General features: G+C 52.3%; 2 protein-coding genes and 1 long non-coding RNA gene across 8 annotated transcripts; 1 reads left to right on the top strand and 2 right to left on the bottom strand.

The window, feature by feature from the left end:
* Positions 1-625: 625 nt before the first annotated feature.
* Positions 626-6628, top strand: ABI3 (ABI family member 3). The gene is made up of 8 exons (XM_052785279.1): positions 626-1416; positions 2496-2663; positions 3521-3697; positions 4388-4470; positions 4604-4699; positions 5100-5284; positions 5419-5553; positions 5737-6628. The coding sequence occupies exons 1-8, from the start codon at positions 1120-1122 to the stop codon at positions 5895-5897; spliced, it is 1302 nt and encodes a 433-aa protein (XP_052641239.1). The 5' UTR covers positions 626-1119; the 3' UTR covers positions 5898-6628.
* Positions 6623-14553, bottom strand: PHOSPHO1 (phosphoethanolamine/phosphocholine phosphatase 1). 6 transcript variants are annotated; one of them, XM_052785281.1, is made up of 4 exons: positions 14351-14552; positions 12233-12335; positions 9592-9708; positions 6623-8742 (listed from the first exon to the last, which is right to left on the bottom strand). In XM_052785281.1, the coding sequence occupies exons 3-4, from the start codon at positions 9634-9636 to the stop codon at positions 7981-7983; spliced, it is 807 nt and encodes a 268-aa protein (XP_052641241.1). In that variant the 5' UTR covers positions 9637-9708; positions 12233-12335; positions 14351-14552; the 3' UTR covers positions 6623-7980. The 6 variants fall into 6 exon arrangements, with proteins under 6 accessions (XP_052641241.1, XP_052641243.1, XP_052641242.1 ...); XM_052785283.1 differs by lacking the exon at positions 14351-14552 and adding an exon at positions 13766-13870; XM_052785282.1 differs by lacking the exon at positions 14351-14552 and adding an exon at positions 13275-13361.
* Positions 14554-15304: 751 nt separating this feature from the next.
* On the bottom strand, positions 15305-19890 carry LOC128140861 (uncharacterized). Its single transcript, XR_008234840.1, has 2 exons — positions 17484-19890; positions 15305-16089 (listed from the first exon to the last, which is right to left on the bottom strand). It is a non-coding gene; the product is annotated as an uncharacterized LOC128140861 (long non-coding RNA).
* Between the last annotated feature and the right edge of the window lie 4735 nt (positions 19891-24625).

The following is a 24625-nucleotide window of genomic DNA, read 5'->3' as shown; positions in this document are numbered from 1 at the left end:
GTCCTTAAGCTGATAATAGACTCAGGAGAATAAGCTGGTCAGGTGTTGGGCATTAGCCTCAAAGCCCCGGGGTAATTGGTGGTGGGGCTGTGGGGAGGGTGAGGATGGGGGAGGAAGGGTGAGGTGGAGAAGTGCTTTGTGGGACTGGGTGGCTGGGGCACCCGGGAAGCCCTGGAGCCCCTGCTATGGGTGTCTGGGTCCTGCCCCAGCTGGGGCAGAGGGACTGACCCCTGTGAGAATCAGAGCAGCTTTCATTGAGTTTTGGAGGGGATGGAGAGGAGGGGAGCTGGGGCTAGGGGACCTCGGGGGGCTGGCGCAGCCTCGTCGAGGGCCGGGAGCAGCTCGGGCGGCTCTCGGTCCTTCAGGGTGTGAGGAGCTGGGCCGGCGCTGGAGGAAATTCATCATTTCCCTCGTCCTTGTGCTGGTGGGGCCGTGGGCTCAGGAAGGGCTGAGCCCTTAACGTGGGTTTTGCTCCTGTCTGGCCAGAGCAAAGTCGGTGGGGCTGAGGACAGAGCCCCGGAGACCCCAAGGAAGCACCTGCGGGGGGAGGAGGAGGAGGTGGAGGGGGATTTCCAAGCACTGGGAAAGTGGGAATTTCCTGCCCTCCACACAGCCTCACCCATGGGGATGTGAAACGTTGTTAGCAAAGCACGGAGAAGGACACGCTGTCCCGGACAAAGGAAGGACGGGTGCCTCCGTGGGGTCACTTGTCACATCCCTCTGTGCCCTGAGCTGAGCGAGGTCCTGGTGACCGGAGCGATGCTGCGTAGGGTGCGCAGGGCTTTTCCAGGGAGGAGGACCTGGCAGTTGAAGCACTGCCCTTGGCTCTATCTCTTGCCTGGCTGATAAAGGCAAAGGGAAGGGAATCACCCTCCTGGCTCGGCCCCAAACCCACCGGGAGGGTGGCAGCGGCTCACGGAGGGTGGGCGCGGGTGGCAGAGATGGGGGGGGGGGGGGGTTGGGATCTTTTTCAGTCGCTCACCCCCACCCTGCGCTGCCGGTTCCTCCGTGACTCACATCCTCCACCGTCGCAGCCGCTCTCAGCCCCTGCCCCAGTGGGGCGACCACCAGCCGTGGCCGGGGGCTGCCCCCCAAGTCATCCCTCATGGACCTGGGGCCATGCTGGTTTTCCTCGCCACCCCCAGTAAAGGTGGCCAGGGTGGGCTCCATCCCTGCGGGGTGTCCCTTGGGGGGAACGGGGACGCCGCGGCGCCCGCAGGCCCTGCGTCAGCACGGCCGCGAGCTTCAAAACCCAGCTCCGAGGCGGCCGGGGAGGAAGTGGGAACCGAGCCCGGCATCATGTCGGAGCTGGAGCAGCTGCAGCAGCGTGACATCCCGGCAGGCCGGCAGGTCCTGCGCGACCACCACTGCAACCTCCACAGGGTCGCCGACTACTGCGAGAGCAACTACCTGCAGGTAAGGGGGACGGGGACAGCCGGGGACGTCGCGGGACGAGCTGCGGATTTGGGGCTGGGCGTGATGTTGGGGACAGCCGGGAGCCCTGGTGGTCCTGGAGGGGTGGCTGGTGGGTGACGGTGAAGGCTCTGCACTCGGAGATGGAAGCCTGAGCATCCCTGGTAGCTTCCTACCATGCGTTGCATGCCGCTGTTTGGTTTTTCTTTTTTTCCTTCCTGCCTCAGTTTCCCCGCTTGCTGCACAGCAGCTTTTCTGCTCAGCTCTCAGGGTGGGTTTGGGATGAAAGGAGAGTCCTCCGGGGCTTTGATGCCTCCAGAGAAGCCCTGGGAGGGGACCAGGGACACCAGTCCCCCCCTGGGCTGTCCCCAGGCTGTCCCCAGGGTTTCAGAGGTGCCTCCTGGCAGGGCAGAGGCAAGCTGGGTGCCTGCACACGCAGAGCAAGCGTGAAGCTCTGCTGCTGTCTGTGTCCCTCCTCCTCCCTGCCTGGCCCCCACTGAGGGAAGGGGGGGGTAGGAGCTTTTGGTATGAAATAGGAGGGAAAAGGCTCATTCTGGGCCTCTTTGCTGGGGAGGGTGTCTTGGCCGGAGGGGGGTTCCCTGTGTGCTTTGCAGAATCTGTGTCAGCGGCTTCGCTGGCTCAAGCCAGACCCAAGGCTGCTCCCAAGGGATTGGACCCGCCGGAGCGGAGCTGAAGGGGAAACGTGCTGAACTATTCAGAGAACTGAGACGCTGTCCCCAGCACAGCTGGTGGCACGGCCAGCTGTCCCACGCGTAGCCGGCTGGTGGCATGGCCAGCTGTCCCCAAGGGTGGCCGGAGACTGAGCCGAGCACTTGGCTCTGGCACCTGCCGAAACGGCAGCATCCCAGGGAGGAATCACGGTGAATCCCTGGTGCTGGAAAAGCCGAGCACCGCTGCCTGACGGGTGCCCGTGTGTCCTGGCGGAGCCGGAGGAAGTTTGATGCATTTGGAAAGCAGAAGGAAGCATCTTTGCTACCGTGTGACTCCAGCGTGTGAAGACGGAGGGTAGCGGTGGCCACACAGGGTGGGCTTATCCCACCGACTGGTTTTCCCCCCTCCAGGCGAGCGACAAGCGGAAGGCGCTGGAAGAAACGATGGCGCTGAGCACGCAGTCCCTGGCCAGCGTGACTTACCAGGTCAGCAGCCTGGCCACCGCCTTCCTCCGGTTGCTGGACCTGCAGACGGCCGAGGTGCGGAAGGTGGAAGCCGACATCACCTGCGTGGCCCAGGTGGGACCATCCTCCGACCGGTGCCGATGCATATTGGGATTTGGGTCCTCAGAAGGGGGTGGGCTCTGGGAAAGGTATTTGGGCAGCTCGAAGGGGCTGAAGACCCTCCTTCCACGCAGCTTCAAGAGCCCGTCAGCCCCCCCCCCCGTAGCATCACCTTGCAGTGGAAATGCAAGACCATCTCCTTGGGTGGTGGTGGGGGGTCACCCAATGCGTCACGGGGGGACAAGTCTACCTGGGGCTGGGAAACTGGTCTCTGGGGTGTTCTCCCAGTCTGGGCACTTGCAAATCCCAGTGGAGGGGACCGTAGGATCTGCCTGGGAAATCTCAGAGGAGCCAAAGCGGAGTGATGGGGCTCGGACCGTTGGGCTGGCTGCCACGCTTTCCCCTTGCTGGGACCTGGCCTCGTCCTCCCGGAGCTTAGGGACACCGATGCGGAGTCGTGTGGCCACCCGCCCTCTTCCTGGCTCTTGGAAGCCACCTGGAGCCTTTCCAGCCATGGGAAGAGACGGGACCCCGTGGTCACACTGGAAGCAGCAGGAAAACAGCTTATGGGTGGCCAAGGCTCACACATCCCCCCGCCACTGCCTTGTCCCCCCATCCCCTGCTTTAGGAAGGGCCAGATCCGCTGTGGTGGCATCAAGGGCATCGCTCGCCCTGCTGTGATGGAGCAGAGCAGGATCTGCCCCTGTGGCTTCGGTCAGGCCAGGGGGTTCAGGCTCAATCCTGATCTTTCCCTGTAACCCCTCTCTTAGAGGCAGGGAGATGGGGCCGGGAAGGGTGGTGGGACTTGGAGGAGACAGCAGGAGGCGAGGACAACCTGGGATGGGACAGTGGGGACAGTGTTATCTCTGCAGAGGGTTGACATGCACAAAGAGAAGGTGTCTCGCCGGGAGATCGGCTCGTTGACTGTCAGCAAGAGGTTCCCGTCCTACCAGAAGATCGTGCCCCCCCCCAGCCCACCCTGCCTGGAGCCCTACTACAGGAAACCCCTCAACTTCAGTGTCCTGGATGACATCGGCCACGGCATAAAGGTCAGCCCAGGGGTAGGAAGATGTCCCACAGGGATGAGGGGGCTTGGATGGGCTTTCTTGGTCCCCAGTGTATGCTGATGGGTGCACGGATGGGCTCAAACCCCTCCTCAATGGAGAAGCGGGGTCTGTCTGTGCCCCACAGCCCACTCCGGGACTCATCCCGCTGAGGCTCGGTGGTCCCAGCGTGGGGAAGGAAGGGGGGGGGACACGGTCCAATACAGCAAAGGGAAACTGAGGCACACAACGCTCAGCAAAAGCCATCAGCACCGCTGGGGCCGGTACTGAGCCGTTGACGCTCTCACCCCCACGGTGCCTTTCCCAGCACCAAAACCGCCCGCGCGGGAAGGCACCCACGGCGGGGGGGGGGGTGTGTGTTTTTTTGGCAGTCTCGCAGGCGCGAGCCCCCGGCGAAGCCGCCGTGGGGCTGGAAGGGAAGTGGTGGCACTGGGGACGTGGTTCCCACGGTGGCGGGCGCCTCTCGGCTGCCTCCGCACCGCAGCGCCGGTGGCTCCTTCCGCTCGGCTTTTCCCATCGAGGCGGGGGCCCAGCAGAGACCTTGGGGTGTTGCTTCCCCTGGAGGTGGAGTGGGGGGGGGAATGGGGGTGTCACAGCCCTCTGGGACTCGGAGTTTGCGGGGGAAGCTGCGGCCACCATCGCCTGTCACGTCTCCGTGTCTCCCTGTGCCCGCAGGATCACAGCACCCAGCTGTCCCGCACGGGCACCCTGGCTCGGAAGGGGATCAAATCGGCGACGCAGGCTACGGGCACCCTGGGGTGAGGATGGGTGCGGGGGCTTTGCTTTTCTGTGTCACCGAGCGGTGACACGTGGCATGGGGCTAGCCATTGGGGTCCCATCCGGGGTCCTGCTAGCCGGGCTGGGGGGGGTCAGCGGCCGCTCTGCCCGCAGGAGAAGCACGCGTGCCCCTGAGCCCATCCAGCCACCCGTGGTTCCCGAGGGCAAGATCTCCGCAGCTTCTTCCACCTCCTCGCTGATATCCATCAGGTACCGGCGCTGCCCGGTGGGTCGGGAGAGCCTGGGGGGGGTCGGGAGAGCCCAGAGCAGCCACTGTCACCCCGCTGCTCAGGGGAGGTCCTGCTGCAAAGGGGTTTTGATGAAAAAGATGGGGTTTGGGGAGTGGGAGATTTGCTACCCTGGGCGGTGCTTGTCTTTAGAGCAAAAATATCCCTTACAGAGAGGGTCCCCAATGGGGAAACTGAGGCACAGGGTGGGGAAAGGGTTTGTACACAGATGCCGGGATCTCCTGCCCACACGGTGACCGCAGCAAGCGGCACCCCGTCCTGGCATGGAGCAAGTGTCTGTATTCAAAGAGTGGAGGGGCAAAGCCAGCCCCCCCAGCCTGGCCTCCCACCTTGACACCCCCACTCCTCCACACCCCCCCCAGCTCGAGCGGAGCCCCGGCAGCCCCCGCTGAAGGCATCCCCGTGCCGCCGCCACCGCTCCCCTCCCTGCCAGGGCCATCGCCACCGCCTGCGGCCCCCATCCCACCGCCCCCACCTCTCCCCGGGGACCTGCCCCCGCCACCGCTGGGGGACCTGGCTGTGCCCCCACTGGACCTCATGCCCCCAGGTGAGTGCTCGGTGGTCCAGGGATGCTCAGCACGGAGGGGTTAGTGGGGAGGTGGGGGGCTGTATGTGGCTTCTCTCCCCCCCCCCCGCCATGGAGCCCTTCATCCCCCATCGATTTTGGCGGGGTTTTGCCAGCCCCCGATGACCTTGAGCCGCCACCGCCGCCGCCACCACCAGCTTTGCCCGACTTTGAGGATTTGGCCCCACCACCACCACCACCACCCGCCGCAGAGGACCCCCCCTGGGTCCCGGAGAGCTACCTGGAGAAAGGTACGATGGATTCCCCCCCCCGATCTCTTTGCCATGGTGCTTTTAGTTGAGCCCCTGCCCACAACCATGGCACTGAGGGTCCAACTCTGCCCCAGCATCAGCCGGGGCTGGGATGGCGAGCGATGCCGTGGTCTGCTCACGTCCTCCCCGGCGGTGGCTTGTCCCCTCTCCCTCCTCTCACAGTGGTGGCCCTCTACCCCTACACGCGGCAGAAGGACAACGAGCTCTCCTTCCAGCCCGGCACCCTCCTCTTCGTCACGCGGCGGTACTCGGATGGCTGGTGCGAGGGCGTCACGGGCGAGGAAGTGGGTTTCTTCCCCGGCAATTACGTGGAGCCCTTTTGAGCGCCGGGGTCGGGCAGTCCCCCCCCAAATCCCCCAATCCGGATCATGCCGAGCAGGGCTCCGCTTTGCCTTTCAATGTCGGCTTTGCACAGCTGGGGTTTCGCACAGCTCAGCCCTTGCGTGGGCAGCTGGACTGGGTGCCACTGCTGGCACCCGCCAGCACCCAGAGCATCCCCCTGCCCGGTCCCTTTCCCATCTTGCTCTTCTTTGTGTTTTTAACGACAGCAGCACTGGCTGCTGTTGGTGCCGGGAAGGTTTAGCACCGGGACACAGCAGCTTTCTCAGCTGATGGAAACGCAGCGGATGGCACGGTGATCCCGTGGGCTGACCCTGGTGATGCTCCCGGCCCCGGAGCGAGGGCGGCACAGGACCAAAGCCCAGATAGAGGAGAAGGGCCGAACACCCGCGGGGACAAGAAGAGCAGCACCCGGCTGTGGCCCCAGGGAACCTGCCTGCCGTCCCCATCAGCTTGAGACGCAGAGGGGGATGAGCTGGGGCCCAATCCTGCACCAAAGGGGTCCCCATAGGGTCCCCTGCAGATCATCGCTTGTAGCCTGGCCCTGCTCTGCTGCTCCCCCTCCAATGCCATTCCCCCCCCCCAACTTTCACCAGCCCAAGGAAGAGGAACAACATGTATGTGCAACTCAGAGAGCCGTTTCACACCCAGGTTTACGTCCTGGATACAAACAACTTGTGTATCTGCAATATATAGATATATATCTATATACATATATATGTATTTTTTTAATTCCATGGCTTTAAGTTCCACACAGTTGAAGAGGGTCCAGAGGAGGAAGAACAAAGACGGGGGAAATGAAATAGAGGAACAACTCAGGGCTGCTTTGGTTATTTCCTTACTGCTCAGATTTGCTGTCAGGGTTTCTACGCTTTGGAGGAATTACGAGCCACCCTCAGGGGCTGGTAAGGCTGTGGATAAATCCAGGAGAAGCCAACACCAGAGAGCAGCGAATACTGCGGGTCCCCCCCTGCAGAGTGCAATTAGAAGGGGCAATTAATACTGCAGCAGGGCAGGGGAACAGGGGTTTGGCCTCCAGGGACCCGATGGCAGGAGAAGTGCTCACAGCACCGCACCTCCCGCGGGGAGGTCTGGCACCTCTCGACGAGGTCAGGAGGGAAATCAACCCCTGGGTTAAGAGGAATTTGATACGATCCAGCAAACAGAAGGACGTGACTGGTAATGGCTTAGAGAGAGGAGGAACCTGTCCACCCTGGGGACATGGGGGATGTTTTACCCTGCAAGCAGAAGCAGAGGATGGAAGTGGAAGGCAAGGGCAGGTCCTCCTCCCCGCAGCGGGATGCGGTCGCTGTGCCCATGCTCTGGGCAAGTGGGTGGGGATGGGCACTAAAGGTTTTTTTCCAAGGTACCACCTTTCCAAAAGGTTTCCTGTCCTTCATGTCATGTTTTTTTTCAGAGCATAAAGTCTCAAGGGACAATTTACTCCATCGCAAGGCTCAGCAGCTGAGCCAGGAGCTGCCCTGCTCAGGCAGGGTGTGAAGGGCAAACTGGGGAGCTCAGGCAGCACGAATTTCCCAGATTAAATTTCCAGTGGCCTCACGAAGAGGCAAGGAGACCTCAAGCATCAGGTTCAAGGCAACAGCACGCAGCTTCTGGCGTGGCCGGTGGAGATCAGGCAGGCGAGGGGGATGAAGGAAAGTGGAAGCATGTGCAGGGCCCAGCCCGTGGGGAGCTGGCTTCTGGTCTTTTAGGAATTGCTCTTGTAAAGTCAAAAGGGAAAGAAAGGACAAAAAAAAAAACAACCCACTACCAACAACAACAAAAAAAATCACCATTAGTGTTGGCAAACACCCACGGTGGAGTAGATGTCGGAGCTGCATAGAGAAGGCGTCATCTCAACATGGCAGGGGAGGGAGAAGGGAGGACCTAGAGAAAGTGCTTTAATCGCCAGAGAGAAAGGAGCTTGGAGAGGAAAGGCAGGAAAGTAACCCGGGAGCGGGGGCTGAGCGAGCAGCGCCGATGAGCGTGGGGTACACGGTGCGACCCCCCCGCCAGTCTTCTCCTTTCCCAGCTGCTTATAGTATGCAAGTCTCTTCTGAGCCAGCCTCAACACTTCTTCTTGAGGACCTCCTGGAGATAGCGGGCGACCTCTGTAGCTGACTCCCAGGGGACAACAGTGGCCTGGAAGGCTCCAGGCTGCTGCTTCTCCATCTCTTGGGTCATTCGGTGCATGGGGTAGCCCTTCCGCGGGAAAGCCACATCAGCTGAAGTCAAAGTCACGGAAGGGCAGAAGTCATTGGCACCGTCTCCCACGTAGAAGACCCTCTCGAACTCCACCTCCTCCTGGGCTCTCTCCGCCAGGTACTCTGTTAGGATTTTGCGTTTGCACATGTTGGCCGGGCAGTCAAGGCACTTATGGCTGTGGTAGGGCCCCAAGGTGAAGTACCCCCTCTTGTCAAAACCAGACGGGTTGCTGAAGATCTTGCGGAAAAGGGAGTAGAAACCGGCTGCCCTCAGATTGCATTCGATGCCGAACATGTTGGCATCAGAGATGAGGATGATCTCGAAGAGCTCGTGGTTCTTGGAGAGGAACTGGAAGAGCTCTGGCATGCCAGGGGACAGGGGGATGTTCTCGTAGACAGTCTTGAAGTCCCCCATCTTGACCCCCTGGTCCCCCATGTACGCCAGGACGCGCTGCATGTACTCGTTGTAGAAGCCCTCGCGGAAGGTCTGTCGGATGTGCTCCGGCAGCGCCTGCCCCGGTGCCGCCCGGACAATGGAGTCATCGCTGTTCTCATTGATGATGGTCTCGTCGAAATCGAAGACGAGGAGGTATTTGGGAGGCCGGGAGCTGGCCATACCAACACCCTGCGAGGTGGAAGGATAACGCCCAGCCGTTAGTTCAAGGCACTTTGCTTCGGCCCTGGCACAGCGATGGTGGCAACCGCAGTAGCAAGAGGCTGCCAGCGCCGCAGAATGATGCTCCTTGGCTACCTTACCCCCAGGCAGCTTATTAGCCCAGCTGGGCTTGGGGGGGCTAATCCCCTGCTGACATACCTCAGCCCCAGCCCTAAGGCGTTTATCCTGCCTATAAAGAGATCATTTTGTCACTGCTAATCCTGGTCCTGCCGTCAAGGCGGTCACTGGGCCGAGCAACTGCCGCACACGTCCTCCCAAGGGAGACGAGGACAGACTGTGCCTTGGGGTGGTTTGTGCAGGGAGGGTCCTCGGCGGGGAGGAGGGGAGGTTTACTCCCCAGCCTGCTCCGGTCCCACCTCTGAAAAGGGTTTTGTGTCCCTGCAGACCCCTCTTGCTGCCAGGACGAGTTTGGCTCTTCCCAACAGATGAAAACATTTTGCAGGTTGACTTTTGCTCCATCACCTAGATGCAGTTTCTCCCTGGGTTGGGCTCCGCAGGCTCCTGAGAAGCCCGGGATAACTCGGAGTCACCTCCTGCCCTGCTCTAAAACCAAAATAAACCCACTCTGCCAACAAGGGTGCAAAGCTGGTGAGCCCCAGCCCAGCCTCCCGGTGCCCATCTGCTCCCCTCGGCTAAAGCCACGATGGCCCCAGCAGCACCCGCTCACCTCCCGGCTGCTCCCGTGCCGCCTGCGGCCAGAGATTTGCAGGATGGGGACAAAATTCCTGCTCCCTGCCCCTGAGAAGAGAGGGAACAACCCCGTTCAGAGAGGACAAGACGAGTGAGAATGGCACTGACCTTAAACAGGCATGGCAGCCCAACGCCCTCACAGCACCTTTTCATTTTAAGACCATCACTCTGCAGGCAGCGTGTTGCTGAAGGCAGCGCTTAGGGCTCGCCGGGCTGCTCTCCTGACTGCAAACCATAAAGAAGGGGGAATTTGGTTAACGGCTTGGGTTTTCCCCAGCTGCCAACTTCGGGCACAGCACCAAACGGCACAGCACAGCCGGGCTCTACGTCCTGCAGCAAACTCCCAGGCTCAGGACCTTTTGTACCAGGAATGGAGGAATTAAAGGAGTCTCCGGAGAGCAGGGCGAGCGGGCAGACCCCGTTTAATGCTTCTCATCCCTCTTAATTCCCCGAGCGCCATGGCTTTGCCGCACATGAAAGCGGCCAGCAGAATGGCTCGGCAATAAACCCTGGCAACGCATGCCCTGTTCCAAAATTGCCCTGATTTTCTTCCAGTATAATTAGTTTGGGGTGTTTCTTTTAGTGGAGTAATTATCCTGGAATGAAACTGGGTGCCCAGACAGCTCGGGTGAGGATGTGCCAGTCTGCTGCCCCAGAGCAAAGGCAGAGCCCAAGTTACGTCTCCTGAATTTTGCTGACCTCTTGTGGTCCACAGCGATCAAAGCAGAGTGATGGGAAACCTCAAAAAACCAACCTCGCAGCCAAACCCGGCCGAAAACTCAGCCGGGTGGTTAGCGGGAGGAATAACAACATACTGGGACACGGGAAATTTTAACTGGGCACCAGTAGCTCGGCTTAGCTGAGGCTAGGAGGATTTCAAAGATTTTTTTTGTCATCAGCATGACAACAGGAAGAGTTTTTCAGCTGAAGGTGATTTGTGTGGGATTTGTCTGGTTTGATGCCCAGCATCAAACTATTTTGGGCACAAATGCGATTCATGACTCTGCTAAAATAATAAACCACAACTGCAACTCAAAGGTGGCACACTGCAAAAGGAAGCGGGCATTCAAAATTAAACCCCAGGTTGAAATCTTGTAAAAGCAACTTTTTGTGAAATCTTCAAACCCAACGCTAGTTATTTCTTTGCAGGAGCACCCATCTAAAGCCAAATAATGCTACAGCCAGCCTGGGGGTGGGATTAGCCACCACGATTTTCAGGTCCAAACCAAGGGAAACAGAAAAAAAAAAAAAAAAGATCAAACATGAAAGAGTAATTGTAATTTTTGTCATTATATTCTGAAGAGCTGCCAGCAGTGAGAAAATAATTTGGGTCTAAGCCTTAAGGAGACTTTGCGGTACCAATGCAGTGGCACGGGGAAAGAGCCCTGGAAGGGCTGGTTAACCCTGTGGACACCATTACAGGCAGCTGTAAGGGATGATGTGGACATAGGGAGCTAACCCGCCCCAAAAAAGCTCTTCTGGGCCCAAAGTTTTTGCATTTTGCAAAACAGGAAAGAATAACAGCACACATCTTGGATTTCGGGCAGATGAGGTCAAACACAGACCTCAACAGCAACCTCCGTGGAATCTATCGTCCCTTTAGCGCTTTTCAGCTGAGGTTCCCCAAACACCTTCCATTTAGCCACCTCTCCTGAATTAACGTTTTGTTATGTACATAAAAAAACTGACCTACGAGCTGGGGAAAAGCCAGTTTGGTCTCTTCTGGCTTATTTTAGCTCTGCCTCCCTCTAGAGCTGACCAGCACGAGGTCAGAAGTAGCATCAGCCACCCTGATCTCACATTAACTTGTCCTCAGCAGAGCTCCCTGTGAGCTCTCGCCTCTCCTCCCCACTTCCCCGGCATCACTTTGCTCTCCCTGAAGCACCGTGGGCACCAATAGCTCCAGCGGGGATAAATCCAGCTGCTCCCAAGAGCTGGAAAACAAAATCAGTTGCTCTATCAGGCTCCTTGCCCCAGCGTCTCCAGCACTGCCACCGCTGCTGCCCAGAGCCTCTCCCAGCCCAGGGCTCTGAGCCAAGCACCCTGACAGCAGCTTCTCCGTCGTGGGGGAGGAAAGAAGCCACCAGACCATTTTCCACAGGATTTCTAAGGAAAACGATAATCTGTGAAGTCAGCTTGGACAATTGCTGCCCCCATCTACCGGCAGGAGATCGGAGCATTCCTGCCACGCTTCTGCAAAAGCCGCCTTCTGCTCTCAGCCATCCCCAACGCTGCTATTAATTGTATCAAAATGCGCATTGCTTTTACGCAAAGGAGAAATTGAAATCTAAGCCAGTGTTAATTAGGGAATAAAGGTCCGGGGATGGGATTTCTCAGCACCGGCCTCGGGGGCTGTTGGGCAAATGACATCCTTCCCCCACGTGCTGTTTTCCCCTTGTGATACAGAAAAAGGAGATACCAGCGTTAGGAGCGACTCTTAATAAACCAGCGCTCATCCTCTCCAGCTAAAGACAAGCAGGCTGAGCTGTGGGGTCTGGCAGCAGCCACCTCAAACCTTGACTCTGCCCCACGCAGGAGGAGTGCAGAGATGAGAAAAAAAAATACTTCGCAAATCTCCCAGCCTTAAATTACCCTGTTAAATCCAGCCACGAGCCGGCGGTGCCCGTGGGCACACCGCTAGTGGTGTGGGATGGAGCAGCCGGCTCCATCCGGGGAAGGAAGAAGTGAAATCCCTGCAGGACCATGTCACCGCTTCCAGCAGAGCTATTTCTGTGCGGAAATGACTCACCCGGCGGCTGCCTCCTGGGAGCGCGTCCGTCCACCTTCTGCAAAAAAGGGACTCCCTCCAAAATAAAAGAAAAGCGGCCGCGCTTCCTAACATTATGCAAAGCCTGAATGTTGGAACAGAAAATAAAACAGATATTTGCTCATTAATCGCGGCAAACATAAAGGTTTAAACAAACTGAATTTGGGATGAGGGTCAAAAGACGCCTGATAAAAGCGGTGAGCTGCTGGGCTCACGGCAAAAATAATTTCCCAGGGTAGTTTATCCCCAAAATCTCAATGTTTTCTTCCCCTCTGGCAATACCTCCAGCCATCCCCAGGATCTTTGTGCCCCGAAGAGGCCCAGGGAGGAAAGGTTGAAGCCCAGCAATATTCGCTGCCCTCCTCATCTCTGCAGATCAGCTCTTGCTGCGCGTCCTGGCAGACCTCTGCATTGCCGTGAGACTTCGGGCTTAATCCCGTAATGGGTTCAGCGCGAGGACGAGTTCAGGACGAGCTGCATGGAGAGGAGCAGCACTGCGCTACGCACCCGCCCTTTGCCGCAGGATCAGGCCCTACGTGAGCCCCCATTGCACCCAAACGAGCGCAGATGGGGATCAGCACCTGATTTTGGAGCTGGGAACTGCCGAGCCTCAAAAGCGAAGGGGCACGGGGGCATTTCCCAATTGCGGGCACAGTCCCTGGGCTGGTTTTAATCACCTGGTGTACTCTGCTCTTGCCTGTTTTTAACCTTATAAAACCACTCGATGTTTTTGGTGTGTAAAACATGGGGTTTTTTTAGTTTTAACTCAAAACCCAAGCACTGACCTTTAGCAAACTCGTTTGTCCACCCCCTAGGACAGTATTAATGGCAAAACAAGAGGACAGAGTCCTGCTGCCCAAAAAGCAAAGGAGAGGAAAACCTCCCTCCCGGGCACCACCAGGTGTGTCATCGGGATCATGAGACAATTTCACCGCTCCTGGAATAAAACCCGACCCGTTCCCATCCCTGGCCATCTACACGGCTCCCGAAACAGAAGCAAATGAGCAAATAAATAACAAATCACCAGACAGCGGAGCTCGGAGGGGTTTCTCAGCCAGCCCCAACCCTCTCCACGCACCCAGGTGCCACCTCGCCCCTTCTTGTGCTCCGTGGCTCCTGCTTCATCCCAAATCCCCCTGGCAGGGGCAAAGGGGAACAGGAACGGGAACGGGAACACCTTCCCGGGGGCTGGGGCTCACCCTGCTCGCCCACACGGCTGCGACGCTGCGGCCGGTCACCTCGGGTTATGGGGATGGTCCTTTTTTTTTTTTAATGGTGTTTATTTTTCCTGCCGCCTGCCAGGAAGCCGTGGCGTTACCGCAGCCAAAGGCTCCCGCTGCGGCCGTCGGGACCAGAGCTCTCTGCTCTGCAACAACAACAAAAAAAACCCTGAAACAGGTGGTTTCGGCCCCAAAACGCTGCCGTTAGCAGGTGGCGGGTGCTGGATCGACGGCTGGTTTTGTGGGAGTCCCAAGACTGGATCCCGGATTCCCAGCTGCGGTGCCGGAGCCGTACCTGGGCGGATGTATCCTGCGGCTTTTCGCCCTCCCGGGCACCGGTGCCGGTACCGGCCCGGTGTCAGCTCCCTGCGGTCGGTGGTACCGGAATGGACAGCGGCTGCTGCTCCGGCTCCGGTACCGGCATCCCCCAGCCTGCTGCCCGGGAAGCGGGAGCAGTGCCGACTCACGCACGGCCGGTCCTCCGGTACCGGTGACAGCCGTAACGGGGCTGACTCATGCACGGTCGGTGCTTGGAGGCTCCTGCCCGGTCGGCACCTCCCGGTACCGGCACCAGTCGCACACCGGTCCTCCGAGAGTCCAACCGGGTGGGGACTCTCCGGTGCCGGCATCAGCCGCCCCGGTCACCGCAGGGTCCTACCGGCTCGGCACCTCCCGGTACCGGCACCAGCCGCCCCCAGTCAGCGGAGACCCCCACCGACTGGGCACCTCCCGGTACCGGCAGCAGCCGTAGCGGATCGGCATCTCCCGGTGCCGAGACCCGGTGCACCGGTCCTCGGAGCCTCCTAACCAGGTCGGCACCTCCCGGTACCGGCTGCCCCGGTGCAGACTCACGCCTGATCAGCCCCCGGAGCCTCCTTACCGGGTCGGAACCTCCCGGGAGCACCCGGTTCGTCCCGGTGCCGGTGGGTGTGCAGGCAGCCCGGCGTCTCGGCCGTGAACGGGGCCGGGCACCGGTGGTTGCGGAGCGCGGTCCGGTCCGGTCCGGTCCGGTGCGGCGGGGCCGGCGCCGCTGCCGGGGCTGCAGCGAGCGCGGCCCCTTTAAAGCGACGCAAACGGAGCCGCGGCGCGCCTCCGCGGAACAACCGCAGTCCCTTCACGTCACTACCCGGATAGCCAATGGCAGCCCCGGCGGCGCGTATCAAAAGAGGCGGTGCCGGCCAGAACCACGCCCCCACTCCGCAGGGAGGGGGGAGCCGCTGAGCGCGCTCTTCCCCCCGCCCTTCCCGCTAATACCGCGTTAGCGCAGGGTTTGCTCCCCAAAGTTGCAAAATCGGCAACAAGGAATAAAACCTTCCTAGAAATAGCCAACAGAGCAATTCTGGAATTTAGCCATTTGGCCCCAAAACAAGGGGTGAGCATAGGGGGCAACCCCCAAGACCAAGGGGTGCGCAGAGGCTCTGACCAACAAAAAAAAAGCACAAATTCGCCCCAAAACCAAGGCACCCCCCCAAGCTCCGGGGACCCAGAGGCACCATACCCGGGCTGAGCTGCTGCCCACAGCCCGGGGCGGGGAGCCGAGGCTAATTTTAGGTGCTGGCTCTGCGCTGGGACACCGAATTGCAGGGTGTCCGGCCAGGCACAGAAGCAGGGCAGCCCCAGCAAGCGTGGTCCACACCCCAAAATACTCTCCTTGGCTCCGGCGTGGTGTTTAAGTGGTATCTTTGGTTTTGCAGCATGTCTAATTTGTACTGAAGTCGCCTGTGATAAAAAAAATAAGACCAGTTTGTTCAAAGGCTGGAGGCAGAGGGTGTGGGCAGGGAGGGGACGCAGCAGCATGGCCTTAAAAACATGTAGTTAAAGAGAGCACCAGAGGTTGGGTTTTGTGTTGCTTTTTAATTAAAAATGTCTAAGAATGGAAGGACGCAAACAGAATTCAAAGGGTCTGGAAAAACCACAGTTTTCTGCTCCCTACATGGGCTGGACAAGAGCCGACTGCCCCTGTGCCGGCTGCTCCGGGGAATGCCACGTTGTCCAAGCTCTCAAGCTGTAACCCCCCAATGCTCTAAAGTTTCCCCATTTTGGCAAAATTCAGTTCCAGCCCGAGCTGAGAACAGAGGTCTGAGCATTTCTGCAGCCAAACTGTTGCTATTCCAAGCCCTTTCCTAGCAGCCCTTACTCCCAGTTGTTAAAGGACAGCAACCTCTACCTACTGATAGCCTGAGTCACTAGCCTCTCCTGAGAAACAACCTTGGTTATCAAGAAAATATTTTATTGCCTATTTAGTCTGAGACATTCTGGCTTTTTGATGCAGAGCACACCCCGTTTCCTCTGCACAGCATGGGTTTCACCGTTTCTCCTTTCGCGTTACCCCCCCTTTTGGAGTTACACCAGCTCCTATTGACATAGGAGACCAACCGCCTTCAAGCGATTTGTCAGTGGTACAAGGCAAGTGGGAAACTCAAAAGGGCAAATTCTCCGCTGCCTCCTGTCTCCTTCCCACTGAAAGGCAGCGGGGCAAAGATCATTCCAGAAACATCACAGATGGAGGAGTTTGGCAAGGGTGATCCTGTATCCCAGTGATTTTCCACTGTTAAGAACCCTGGAGAGCAAGTGAGGACAGCGCTTTCTGCATTGGGCTGACCTGGCTCCTGGCAACCCCTGAATAGACAGGCAACACTCTTATGAACACACGGATTCCCCACAATGGGTGTAACATCCCCGCGCTACAAGAAATACACTGATGCACACTTCTCTCCAAGTTTGTCCTCCTGTTTTTTAACCACCAAGTGGATTGCATAAGCACATAAGCAAACCCTGAGCCCACAGCGTCCACGTAGCTGTCTGTCTGTCCCACCCCACCCGCTTTATTTCCATCCTGCAGCACACACAAGAAGTTTGGTTAAGACTAGCTCGGTAGCCGCTGTGAAATCCATCTGGCTGCCTGTGTCAGACCTCCTCGGTGCCCATGGTCTGCAGTACATATTTTGGGGAAGCTCTGAGTAAAACTGAAGCTTTCCTTTACTTACAAGGGGAGCTAATCACTATAGCTCAGACTTCAAGGCACATGGACAAGGAAACTTCAATCCTCAACACAGTATTCTCTAATAAACAGTATTTCTTTTATAGCAATAAATTTTTGGTGGCCAAATAACATTTATATGCCCAATATCAGGAAAAACCTCAAGAACTATCAAGCAAGAAGACAGCAAACTCCATTCATTTCATTTCACCATGTGGGGTGACCTTCCCATGCATCTCCTTCTGCGAGTCCCCCCCAGTGCAGCAGTGAGGACACTTGACAAAGAGTGGCCAACTCTGCTTAGTGCAGGCTACAGCAGTCCGAGCTGAGGTCTCCCTAATTTTCTCCTGTTGATGTGGGCTTCAGTTTTGTATTTAATGCTAAAAGTCACTCAGGAAGAAACAAGGACTTCCTAGAGGAGCGGTTAGCTCACCACCCATCAGGAGTCAAAGTATTTTATACGTTCTGTTCTATGTAACAGTAGAATGTAGAAATCAGGAAACCCAGGCAACAAGATAGGGCTTTTTATCAGGTGGATAAGCTTCTGCTGAAGTGGCAGGAGATGCACAGATAATGTCGACTGTCTCCACACACTACAGGTCAGCGGTATCAGCCACTCCGGCTGCTCTCACACCACCATGCTGGTGAGCAGAGCAAGACGATGCTCTCAATAACTGCAGCCCACTTTGTAAAACACATTGCACTCAGTCAGCTCGAAATCCTATTCTTTCACATGGAAGTCAGTTCAATCTCTATCTCCTTAAACCCAAGTCTAAAAATCCTCCTACTCCTTGCCAGTCATCCAGTGTAACAACTGACACCAATCATCACAATGGTTTCTAAAGAGACTGACAGAGGTGACAAATCTCTCACTGCAGCCTCGAGTTGCTGAGCATATTTAGGGAAATACAACTTAAGCAATGTGAAAATTTGAGAGATCAGGGACATTAGCAATTAATTAGAAACAAGCGGCAAATTGGAAATGTTTTCTAATTCACTAAGTTACTTTGTGCACAGATTCCAACATTGCTACCGTCAGAGGAGCAAGCCGCCCTCCTTCATCCACTTCATTTGCTTCTTCAGAAGCAGGCAGCGATTCCCTCCGCTGCCATCTCCTGGCTAATCCTCCACAAACGGTTCCTCCTGCAGGTCTGTCTCCTCCTCAACAGAAAGGACATAGATTAAATCTCAACCCCCCGGGGAATGATTCCTCTGTGGGATGGGAAAAGCCAAGAGCTATGACAGCAACATAACGTATCGCAAGTTACATTAGCTTAAATTAATTTAAACCACTGAATTTATCTTCGGTGACAATCTAACATTATTTCTGTATTTTTTTTAAACAGTAGGCAGAGTGGATGGATTACTGTAATCAATGAAAATATATGCCTAAAATGAGTTAATTAAAATCCATGAGACACTATATAATAATCCGGTTGTTTTCTGGGAGTAACAAAAAAGCTTAAATTTTCACAGAACACAAGACAACATCTCAGGCCAAGCAGGAATTTTCCTATGAATTAACAACTCCAAATTACCAAATATATGATTTGTTGGAACTAGATGATCTTTAAGGTCCCTTCCAACCCAAACCATTCTATGATTCTATAACAACTCTAACTCTTCATAAACTAGTATATTCTGACACACTCCCTGGTTTCCTTGGTGATGGCTGATGAATCATGTTCCATTACAAACCCGCAACTAGCATGGACAGTTAGGTAACATGCTTCCTTGACGCTCTCATTTCTCAATGCACTGGTTCTCCTTCTGGCCCCTGGGAACGAGGTCATCGTGCAGCTAACATCAAATTCAACCTCTCTGTTGACATGCGATGCGTTTTCTTTTAGCACCCTCCAGAAACTGCTCTGTGAAAGGGAGGTGCAGGATACCTTAAAACCTGCTGAAATTACAGAGGTTACATAAGAATCAGAGCGCAGTTACCAAACCAGCCTTCAAAAAGGATGCAGGTTTTCATTTTAAGTGTCATAAGACCTTTGGACTATTAATGATATCTAAGGCTTAACAGAAAGCCGATACCTTCATGCTTGGGCTGTCTTGGAAGGAATCATTTTTCAGTCTGAACTAATTTTATGTATCATTATTCTGAGACATCTCCAGCTGAAACACTGGCTACGTTCTGTTCCCTGCATGGCTTATGCGATCAGAAACACATCGTGAGATGAGTAAGATTTCCCAATTGCTATTTTTTGCGTTCACAGCTTTTTGCCTGTACGTAGTAGCTTCAATATAACCACAAAGTAAGAGGCAAGTGATTCTTATCTCCTTTATTATAATATACGCTATCCACTGTCTGAAAAACCTTAGCGAGGAATTATGTAGAAAATCTGAAAAGAACTGAAAAGGGAAATTGTGATCCTGTGGTTAGGGCAGTAGTCTGGATCAGAAATAACACAGAGCTCTGACCCCAGCTGTCACTCGCTTACATAATGTCAGGCAGGTCTCTCAGTTCCACATCTGCAGAACAGGGATATTTACTCATCTGACAGTAATACACTAAATTTAATCACACGGGCTGCTCAAGTAGACACACAAGTAACCACCACTGGAAACCCTTAAATAGTACGTTCTCTTTTACAACAGCTCTTTTCTAATAAGCTTCCTAGTTTTATCACAGCTTATTGAGAAAGTTGTCTTCCTTGTAAAGGTATTAAGTAATTCTCACAGGGTGCAGGAGGGAGACCGAGAGTTTTAACCATGGAGATGAAAGCATACCAATATTTTACAGGGAAAGTATGCAAACAACACTTCAATTCATTGCCCTGCATCAAGTTACTCAGGGAAGAAGGAAGGCTGAATTCCTGTTTGAAAAGCAAAACTGGAAACTATTTTGCAATATGCTCAGTCTTTCATTTTGCAAGCCCTCAGACATGCCAATGCACGGTTGCAGAATTATTTTGCAGCTCACAATTCACAGACATGAACACAACATCTCATAGTTTTTAACTCGCATACCCCCTTGAACGTGCAGCACGCAGTAGCAGCACATGTGAATGACTGAGAAGGACAACGTTACATTCCACTATCAGTTGCCCCTTGATTATTTTTCTCAGACTACAGGCAAAACAGAGTTGAAGCAATCCGAAGATGAAATTGCAAAATGAAAATTGTAAACAGGAACAGCACTTAACCATAACACACTTGCTTTTGTTCAGGTCAAATAAGAAGTCCGATACAAGCAACAATAACGGATCCTCGCTATTTTTTTCACTTCAATGTTACTGGTGGCAGGGAGCTGTCAGCAGTTTGGCTACTTGATGTTTATGCTGCAGCTGTCTCCTGACTTCACTTTGTTAATTCCTTTTACTGCTTGCTAGTATCAGCCCTCATTAGAAATCGAAATGCATTAACTCCAATGGGGGTTCAGGAGAAAGCAGAAAGTTGGAAAATTTTAGCTCCCTACATGCCCATCCTTCCCCTTTCTTTTAATATGTTATCTGTGAGAAATGCACTCACGCTGATCCAACTTTTCATGTAGGGAAAAATCGTTACTACGCATTTCTGAGAAACACGCTGCGTTACAACTTGCGAATGGAGCAACAACTAATTTTCATAACCTTCCCATGCTACTCAAGAAATTTTACTAATTAGTTATTGCTGCATAAAAAAAAAACAAACCACCAAAAAACCCCCAACAACAAAAATCCCCCCCCCCCAAGCACACACACAACAAAGCTCCAAAATCTTTCCACAACTGATTTTGGAATTACAGGTTAAAGAATGAAAGGTGCAACATCACCAAATCCCTCTCAGCATGAAGGCTGTAACCTCAACATTAGCGGCAAGTTGTGTTAGGGGAAAAAAATCCTGAGACAGCCTGCATGTGTCTGGAAACGCCCAAGTGGCTTTCTGAACACTGCCTGCTAGCCATTTTTTCCAGCTGGACCATGGTAAACAGCAAGGAGAAACAAAATCTCTGCTCTTAAGATGGTTTCATTCCTATACCTTCCACTCTAAACTAGGAAAGAAATGTAATTCTCTTGCAGCTCACCTTAAGGACCTCCTGCTTTCCTACAGACAAGAATTCCCATCAAATCTTTATATTTCTTGTTTTTAAGTGATACATGAATGAAAAAAAATCCCCTCAAAGCAGCAACCTTCTGTATTACTCAGTGACGTACCATGATTTATTCCTGTACTTCTAATGAACTTGGTATACCTGTCCAGCAGTATCAATAACTGGCTTCTCTTTAGGGGTAATCATTTTAACAGCATTAACTCCGAACAGACTATGTGCATGCATATCTTTAAACTGGTCATTAGATTTTCATTCTTGCCCTCAATGCCTCTTCTTATCCTAGGAAAGCACATTAGTTCGGCGGCATATCAGAAAAATCAATCAATTCTACTGTCCCTGAAGGAGTAGGGTGGGTACTTCCCTACTAACCTTTAAGCCACGACTCTGCAAGCGGTCAATTCAGCTTAAAAAAGCTTCAATGACCCTTTGGGAAACCAGGCACCTAGCTCAGGAAAAGTTAAGATGTCTAGTTTCTTGGAAAGACATCCTCAACTGATCAGTGCCAGGGTTATTGCAAATTTCTCCTTTGTGCAGAAACAAGTTTAAAAATATCTAAGGGAACTCTGCTACTGCTGTCTGGGTTGATTAAAATAAACAGTAACAACCCTGTTCAGAGGTCTCCAAGTGAAAGATAATAATTAATAGATCCCTTCAACAGGGTACTTTTAGTCTGCTTTCGCACTCTGCCCAGGAGATTGGCAGGTTTTTCAGGAAAGGGAATTAAAACAAAAGCTGTGTTTCCTTTTTGGTGGAAAATTTTATGTAATTTCTCACTTTCAAATGTGTGTAAACTGTGCATTATAAGGCTCTTATGCTGCAATACACAGTAAAGTGCCTTAGGCCGTGGAAAACAGCATAAGAATTATAAATGCAAGCATATATCACACATATCCATTTTCATGCTAAATTAGAGGGATCAGTAAGACATGGGTGAAATAAATATTTAGCAATATGATGAAATAAAAGGACAGTCTGCAAACATCTAGACCAACTGCTGTTCCTGGGGAGCCTCCTTTGACTACAGTGCTTGTGTACGTAAGTTCTTAGCACATAAAGAGATGGCCTACATTGCAAAATATATCCACTCTGTACATATATGTAGGCCATGACTCAGTACAAAGGCAGCTATTCCCAATATCCAAAGACATTTCATCAGAAGATATTTGCTAATTCAAATCTGTAAAAGCAGCAACAGATCAAGAAAGCAAGAGGATTTATTTGAAAAAAAAAAAAAAAAAATACAGGGACAGGCCAATTTTAAAAATAGAGAATAAATAAATAAAATAAAAAAAGCCCAAACCCCAAACCACTAAATCCCTCTCAAATCTTTATCCTCATTTAAAAAGGCACAGCTAACAAGACAGAAGAATGTGGCACTGTCCAAAAAAAGCACTGATTATTTTGGAGATCAGAGGGCGCCCCCTGCGATCCACGACAAACTTTTCCTTAGGCTTGAGAATAAATGTGAACTCAGGCAGAAATTATCTTGGTGGGTCAGAAAGCAGTAATGAAATTAATGTAATTCTCATTTCTTATTCAGAATTATATTGGAAGCTTAAAACCTGCAAAATTATCCTGTTGCTGCCAGGATAAAAATCTTTATTAAGGACATCCGTGAACCTTAAGGTAGACTTTTATTCTAGTGTCTATAGGAAATGCAAATGCTTGCCTTTCTTTTGAACTTCTCTCTCTTTAAGGGTGGATTTTAATTCTTCTGCCATGTCTCCAATATCTGTACAATATATTACACAATTTATTTTTAGCACAATCAGTGTGCTAAAATAAAAATAGAAGAATTAATTAATTTATACCTTTCAAGGCCAGCAAGACAATACCACTTATTAGTACCGGATTACTTCAAGAACTGCCTTCTGTCTGCCGAAACAGCGAAAGTTACTAATTTGAGTTTAATTCCAGTTTTGCACACCCTTAAATCACCACAAAAAATTACCAAGTTTCATTCACATGCACATGAGCCCTGGGAAAATGAGTGTTCCTTCTTCCCCACCCACACCCTTTGAAGGAACACTCCCTGTGAATTGATAGGAAAGAGCATTTTACAAAAGAAAACAAATAGCGAAATAGTACAAAAATGTTTTCAAGATACAAGTAAAATAACTATTATGGTACAAGGCAAATTCATTTGATGGAAGCTGGCAAGTGATGTGCTGTGAAAGACTTTAAATCTTAATGCCCATGTCAAAACTTGCACAGTGACACTTCTGCTCTCAAATTTAAACTGTAAAAGGGTGAAACCATCTTACAGTGATTAATTTTCAATGTACCTTTCTTCTACTTTTGAAATACTTGAAGGTTTACTATATAGTCTAGACAGGTATGGTATTTATCAGTTCCGAACCGATGAGGTTGTAGCTAATGACGTCAATTTCTGAAAACACAAATGGCAATTCCAAATTGTTAAAGTAGTGCATGATAACGTTATCTATAATTACTCAGTAGAATATGTAATACGAGTCTCACTGTCTTTAACATAAAAAATATCCTTCAAAGACATGTGGCTATTGGTTCTAACAAGTACACATACCTCCATTCTACACTTTTCTAACCAGGATGCAGGAGATTACATCCAAGCTCGAACTCTACAGGAGTCTTCTGCTCAGCAGTATGTATTATGCCAACCAAAAAAAACACACAAAAAAATTATGCCCGTTAAAAAAAAATAATATCGCCAGACCATAAGGACAGAGATCTGGGGAACTTCTATAGTCACTCCTGAAAAACAGTAGAGCTCAAAGTTCAGAAGCAGGTAAGATACAAGAATAAAGTCATGTTTTCCATTAAGAATCACTCACATTGGACATCAGGAAAAGGTTCTTCACTGAGAGGGTGGTCAGTCACTGGACCAGGCTCCCCAGGGAAGTGGTCACAGCACCAAGCCCGTCAAGACTTCAAGGAACATCTGGATGACGCTCTTAGTAATACAGTTTAGTTTTAGGTAGTCCTGTGAGGAGTAGAGAGTTGGACTCGATGATCATTATGGGTCCCTTCCAACTTGAGATATTCTATGATATCTTAATCGGAGTGTTGCACGTAATAGACTAGAAAAACTGCCAGTTCATTTTGTCATGAAAATGGGCAAGTGTTTATTTAATTGGCCTCCATTATCTCTCAGGTAGCCGTGTCTCCCAGGTTTAAAGACCAAAACCAACACTAAAACCAGAAATCTGATCCATCTTCTATTTACAAGTGAGATGTTCCTTACTAGTAGGTAATAAGCATCTCATTGAGCTCTACATTATGTTTGTTTTTTTTTTTTTTTAAATACCATTGGTCAATAGAAATATGAAACGATAAAATAATCATTTAAACATTTTATGACCCTGAGCTCAAGTCCCAAGAGTGAAAACAATTTGACATTATTAGTGTTCTTGAGTGCCCCACTGCAAGCTGCATATTGTTTTATCATATTCTCAAAGGCACATTACCTACATACTCTGCAAGTAATAATCAAACCAAAAAGTGTCAACGCAACACACCACTACCTTTGCACGAATAGAAACAGCCCTGCACAACAGCCTCTCTCTCAAACTCCTAAAAAATGGTACTTGACCCCACTGATGGTCACACCGTTGGTCATTATAACGCAAAGAAATAGACAACAAATTGAATACGTTACAAAAATACTAATCTTTTCAGCCCAGAGGTAAACTTGGTCTGTCGCTTACTTGGCTAAAACTGACAAAAACTGTCAAAGGGAAGCACTATCTTTTAAACTGCATATCCTGAGCTCTACCTCCTCCCCTCTTCGATAAATTGAAAATAGCTATTACATGCTCAAGAGACACAACAGGGCAGAGACAAAAACATCAAGGTGGACTGCACTGTTGAGATATGAACTAATTTCCCAGTGATAAAAGCCTACATTCAGCTTAAAGGACACCCGAGAAGTCCATAATTTAAGATTTGGTTGGCAATACAAGGTGGGAGACAGTAACTTTTGATGTGCACAGCAATACAAATTAGGCCATCTAAGAAGTATCTGAGCTGTGTAAATAGGAGTGTCAATAATTCAGGCAGGCATGACAATACAAAACAAATAATCACCACACCTTTATCCAGCAAGATATGTTAGTCTGAGATAATACACCGAACAAACAAGCTCGCACAGCTAATGC

This window comes from Harpia harpyja, chromosome 4, assembly GCF_026419915.1.
Source record: "Harpia harpyja isolate bHarHar1 chromosome 4, bHarHar1 primary haplotype, whole genome shotgun sequence".
Lineage (NCBI taxonomy): Eukaryota > Metazoa > Chordata > Aves > Accipitriformes > Accipitridae > Harpia > Harpia harpyja.
Note: the sequence above shows the minus strand (reverse complement) of the source record. Positions and strands in the feature narration are given on the sequence as shown.

Coding starts and splice junctions, on each gene's coding strand:
- PHOSPHO1 (XM_052785287.1), bottom strand. CDS start 9,636: ATGAAAAGGTGCTGTGAGGGCGTTGGGCTGCCATGCCTGTTTAAG. Junction 8,743..9,591: donor GGCTGCCATGCCTGTTTAAG/GTCAGTGCCATT, acceptor TCCACCTCGCAG/GGTGTTGGTATGGCCAGCTC.
- ABI3 (XM_052785279.1), top strand. CDS start 1,120: ATGCTGGTTTTCCTCGCCACCCCCAGTAAAGGTGGCCAGGGTGGGCTC. Junction 4,700..5,099: donor TCCTCGCTGATATCCATCAG/GTACCGGCGCTG, acceptor CACCCCCCCCAG/CTCGAGCGGAGCCCCGGCAG. Junction 5,285..5,418: donor ACTGGACCTCATGCCCCCAG/GTGAGTGCTCGG, acceptor GGGTTTTGCCAG/CCCCCGATGACCTTGAGCCG.